This window comes from Megalops cyprinoides, chromosome 24 (assembly GCF_013368585.1).
Source record: "Megalops cyprinoides isolate fMegCyp1 chromosome 24, fMegCyp1.pri, whole genome shotgun sequence".
In the NCBI taxonomy this organism is placed as follows: domain Eukaryota; kingdom Metazoa; phylum Chordata; class Actinopteri; order Elopiformes; family Megalopidae; genus Megalops; species Megalops cyprinoides.
This window is the reverse complement of record NC_050606.1, coordinates 946,526-951,470: the sequence shown is the minus strand read 5'-3', so window position 1 is coordinate 951,470 and position 4,945 is coordinate 946,526. Positions and strand designations below refer to the sequence as shown.

Sequence of the window (4,945 nt, the reverse complement as noted above, 5' to 3'; positions counted from 1 at the left end):
TCTCTCTCCATTCGCCTTTCTTTGCTCTTTTTCTCTGAAACCTCGCTGACAAACTCTCTGTGTCATAAACTAACTAATTTACTCAGGCACTACCCAACTACCCAACTGACTATTCCAGTAAATAGAAAATAAAACAATTTTAAAAAGTCTTTCCCCAAGGAAAGGTCTTTAAAAGTAGCAGGATGCCACTCAGCCAATCACATTGCCTCGGACTCAGGGCCTCCCTTAGACTCCTCCCTCAGCTCCTCACAGCCAATCTCTGCGGCCTGCTCCTCTGACGCCTGAGGCTTCTCGGGTGACTGGGCCAGTTGAGGCATCTCAGTTTCTTCTGCTTGGCTTCTGTTGGCTGGGCTTGGAGATGGATCCTCTAGTTGGTCGTTGCTATTGGTTAAGAAGACTTGGTACTGGTTCCAGAAGCTGACAGGTGCGCTGGTGGCGGGGGGCGCAGGGGGGGCCAAGCGCGTCCCTCGAGGAGCTGGACGCACCCCTTTCACCACAACTCCGTGGTGTTTCATGTGTCCCTAAAAACAGCACAGGGGAAAGTGTGTTTCAGCCAGTGAACCCAACAGCAGGGGGCGCTGTAGTGTGCTGCCGGTGACACTGCTGCCCTGCTACACAGTGACATCCTCCCGCGATACTCACCCCCCCGCCCCCCCCGCACTCACCTTCAGGCCGCTGCGGCTGGCGTACTCTTTCCCACATTCAGAGCAGCTGTAGATTTTCTTCTCGGGGGGCCGTGAGACGGGGGGTGGGAGGATGGGGGCGGCTGGCCAATCACTGTCCAGCACCGCGGCCTTGCCGTGACTCCCATCATCCTTTGCAGGCGATCTGAGTACGCCGCTTCTGGTCTCCCTCGCTGACGCCTCCCGCTGCTCTTCAGCGGCCCCCGCGGGCTCCATGGAGGGCGCCGCCCTGGTGTCTGGGTCCGGTACTGCGTCCGTGTCACTCTTTGGTGCTGATGTGCTGGTCGCGGTGGGGAGCGGGCTGTGAGCTTCTGGGGCGGGGTCAGCAGCCTCCCTCAGGGCAGGGAGGGGGGAGGGAGTGCGGGGGGGGAGGGGGGCAGGAGTGTCCCCGCCGGTGTCAGGGGAGGGGGCGGGGCTGTGGGCGTGGTCAAGCGGGGCGGATGCAGTGCTGGCGGGGGGAAGTTTGCTCGGGAGCTCCTCCAGGCTAGGCTCGGTGCTGTCGGGGGGAGCACTGTTTCCCTCAGGGCTGATGTGCTCTGGTGAGGGGGGGGGCGTCGGGGTGGGACTGCTCCTCAGGCTCGTCTCCGGGGGGGTTGGCCGGGGGGGCGGGGACACTGGCGCTCAGCACCGGCGGCTCGGCGCTGCAGGGCGGGGGCGTGTCCGGGGCGGGGTTCAGTGCGGGGTCAGGGCTCAGGTCGGCAGGGGGCACCGGGTCGGGGCTGGACGTCCTGGAGGGGCCGCTCAGGTCCTCCCCCTGCAGCGGGGGGGCGCTGTCACACGCGGGGGTGGAGCTTGCTGCCAAGTCGGCTGCAGGGTCGGAGCCGGCGGTGACGGGGGAGGGGACGGGGGCGGAGCTGGGGCGGGCGGCGGTCGGGTCACCTGCACTGGGGCTGTGCTGGCGGGGCTCGGCCTGCAGGGGGGGCAGCTGGCCCCCCAGGTGCATGCGGATGTGGTGCTGCAGCACCAGCGCATTGGTGAATTTGCGCTGGCAGAGGGGGCAGGAGTTGTGGGCGCGGGCGGGGGGCCGGGCGCGGTGCGTGGCCTGGTGCGCCCGCAGGTTGCCCTTGGTGGAGAAGGAGCGGCCGCACAGCTTGCAGGGGAAGGGCCGGTCGCCCAGGTGGGTGGCCTGGTGCAGGCGCAGCGCCCGCGGGCAGCTCAGCACCCGCAGACACACCCCACACTGATTCGGCCCCGCCCCCAGGTCCCCGCCCGTCACGCCCACACCCGCCCCACCCCCCACCCCATTGGCGCTCGCCCCGAGGGCCGCAATCGCCTCCCTGCTGAGGCTGGGGAGGGCGCTGCTGGGGGGGGGCGCCGGCAGAGCTGCTGCTGGAGGCCGACGCCTCGCCGGGGCCCTGGGGGGCAGCAGGGGGGGGCTCCTTCTCCAGCTTCTCCACCAGCCGCTGCAGCTTGGAGGTGTCTGAGGAGGGGGGCGGCTGCACTTTGGGGAAGGGGGAGAAGGGGAAGGTGAGCTGGGGGTGGGGTGGAGCCAGGTGGGCCCCTGCGGCGGGAGGGGGCGGAGGCCGGAGGAGGGCCAGGCCCGGGTGGTGGTGGTGCGAGGGCGGGGCTGTGGGGAAGAGGATTTTGGGGAGGTGGGCCAGCTGGGAGAAGGCAGAGTGGGGGTGCAGGGCGGAGTGTGGGGGGGTGTTCTCATCAAAACGCTTCGCTCCTTTATACAGGCTGGCGATGGAGGCCAGGGGGCTGGAGGAGGAGGAGGAGAGGGCGGAGGAAGAGGAGGAGGCGGAGAGGAGGGAGGGAGCGAGGGCGGAGGAGGCGGGGGTGGAGGCGGAGCCAGGAGGGGGCGGGGCGCTGCTGGCGGCGGTGGCAGCCGCGGTGGCAGCCGCGGCGGCGCGGTTGAGCTGCAGCAGGGAGTGTGCGGTGGAGAGCAGCGCCAGGTCCACGCTGGGGGGCAGGGGGAGCGAGGAGGGGGGGGGCCGTGGGGACACGCCCAGCGAGAACCCCCCCGCGCCCCGCTCCGGCCCCTCCCCAAACACATCCTCCTCCGCGCGGCGTTTACGACGCTTCTGACCCGCAGCGGCGGGCTGGCTGAGCTCCGGCCCCGCCCCGAACAGCGAGGGCGGCAGCAGGGACAGCGACAGCTCGGGGTTCTGCTCGCGGTGCCGCAGGAAGTGCACCTTCAGGTTCCCGCGCGTGGTGAAGCGGCTCAGGCACACGGGACACTGGTACGGCCTCTCCCCGGTGTGCGAGCGCAGGTGGATCTGCAGGGACGAGTCGCTGCCGAAAAGCTTCCCGCAGAAGCGGCAGGCGTGGGAGGCCCGTCCCGACGATGCCCCCGACGACACCCCCGACGATGCCCCCGACGACCCTGCCTGCTCCTGGGAGGGGCACGGCAGGGGGGCGGAGCCCAGCAGGGGCGGGGCGAAGAAGGCGAGGCCATTGCCATTGGCTGAGGAGGTGTTGGGGGACTTCTCATGCAGGTACCGGGGGGGCAGTCCAAGGGCCAGGGAGGTGGGGTACTGAGGGACGGAGGTGGGGGCGGAGGAGGAGGAGGAGGAGGAAGAGGAGGGGGTGTGGGTAACGCTCCCCGCGTACGCTCGGCCTCCCGCACCCCCCACCCCCCCGACACCTTCATACTGAGATTTGAGGGGGCGCAGCACGTGAGACAGGGGGTGGGCGGGCTTGTGTTTGGGGAGGGACTGGGGCAAGAGGGAGGGGAAGCAGGCCAGAAGGGGGGGGGGCAGAGGATGGGGGCAGCGGCGGAGGGGGGGCCGCAGAGGGGGGGGTCCCCAGCCGCCGCCGCATTCCCCTCCAGGCACAGCTGGGGCAGGGGGGGCGACTCCAGGCCACAGGCGCCCCCCCCCAGCTGCAGAACCTGCCGGCAGATCTCCTCCGTCATCTGCATCTGCACGATCTGCCTCTGCTGTAGCACCTGCAGCTCCTCCAGGATCACCGCGATGCTCAGCGGGGCGCGGGCCGGCCCCCCCGGGCTGGGCGACGGGGTCACCGGGCTGGGGGGGCCCTCCGGCACCGGACTGGGGCTGCCAGGGTGGGGGGGCGCGCAGGACGACGAGGACGAGGACGAGGAGGAGGTGGTGGTGGCCGAAACGCCCAGCTTCGGGGAGGCCATCAGCGGGCGGGGCTGGTTGTGGGCAGAGGGGGCAGGACTGGGGGGGCGGAGGGGCGGGGTTGGAGAGTGGGCCTGAGAGGAGAGCGAGGGGTGGGGGAAGTCTGGGGAGAGAGAGCAGTGGGTGTGCGGGAGTGAGGTGGGGTAGGGGGCAGGCTGGCTAGGGGAGTGGGAGGGTGGGGAGCTCTCTGTGGGCAGGGAAGGGGTGTGGAGGCCCCCGGGGGAGGGCCGAGGGGCCAGGGGTGGCTGGCAGTCCAGCAGAGAGGAAGAGGAGGAGGATGATGAGGAAGAATCCACAGTGAGGGCAAAGGACAAGGACTTCACTGTCAGCTGCTCTCCTATGAGCACCGAGAGAGAGAGAGAGAGAGAGAGAGAGAGAGAGAGAGATTTATAAACCTATCCAATCTCAAACGCAGCCACAAGAAAGAAAGGCACATTCTCATTTAATATGTAAATGCTGAAACACTCAGACACCGAGCCACTCTGAAACAAGCGCACTCTGCGGCTGGCATCTGCCTGCTCTTGAGCACATCCCGGGCTGTTACTCTGCAGTGACAGCACATCCCGGGCTGTTACTCTGCAGTGACAGCACATCCCGGGCTGTTACTCTGCAGTGACAGCACATCCCGGGCTGTTACTCTGCAGTGACAGCACATCCCGGGCTGTTACTCTGCAGTGACAGCACATCCCGGGCTGTTACTCTGCAGTGACAGCACATCCCGGGCTGTTACTCTGCAGTGACAGCACATCCCGGGCTGTTACTCTGCAGTGACAGCACATCCCGGGCTGTTACTCTGCAGTGACAGCACATCCCGAGCTGTTACTCTGCAGTGACAGCACATCCCGGGCTGTTACTCTGCAGTGACAGCACATCCCGGGCTGTTACTCTGCAGTGACTCTCAGCTTGCCTGCTCTGACTCTCCCTGTGTCTCCGCTGCAGGTCAGCAGCCTGGGCCAATGAGGGCTGTTTGCACTGCTCTGCCTGTGCTGTTCAGCTTCGCAGAGACCTGTATCAGCTGATCCAGGATCAGGGAGGGGCCCCGTCTGTCCTGCTTCTGCCCCTGCAGACTGCTGTGTGTGAGGTCAGCCAGCGGGCCGCCACCTTCAGGGGCTCAGGCTCACAGTGGTTTCCACTGACAGTGCGCGTCAGGACAGGGAATGTGGTGAAGTCAGAACG

General features: G+C 67.3%; 1 protein-coding gene across 1 annotated transcript in view; it reads right to left on the bottom strand.

Moving 5' to 3' along the window:
- sall2 (spalt-like transcription factor 2) overlaps positions 1-4,945 on the bottom strand; it is a 7,917-nt gene continuing 2,972 nt past the window's right edge. Inside the window, 5 exon segments of the mRNA XM_036519480.1 lie at positions 1-521; positions 666-1,179; positions 1,250-1,981; positions 2,025-3,427; positions 3,430-4,106. Coding sequence (XP_036375373.1) covers positions 198-521; positions 666-1,179; positions 1,250-1,981; positions 2,025-3,427; positions 3,430-4,106 — 3,650 coding nt within the window. The 3' untranslated portion in view covers positions 1-197.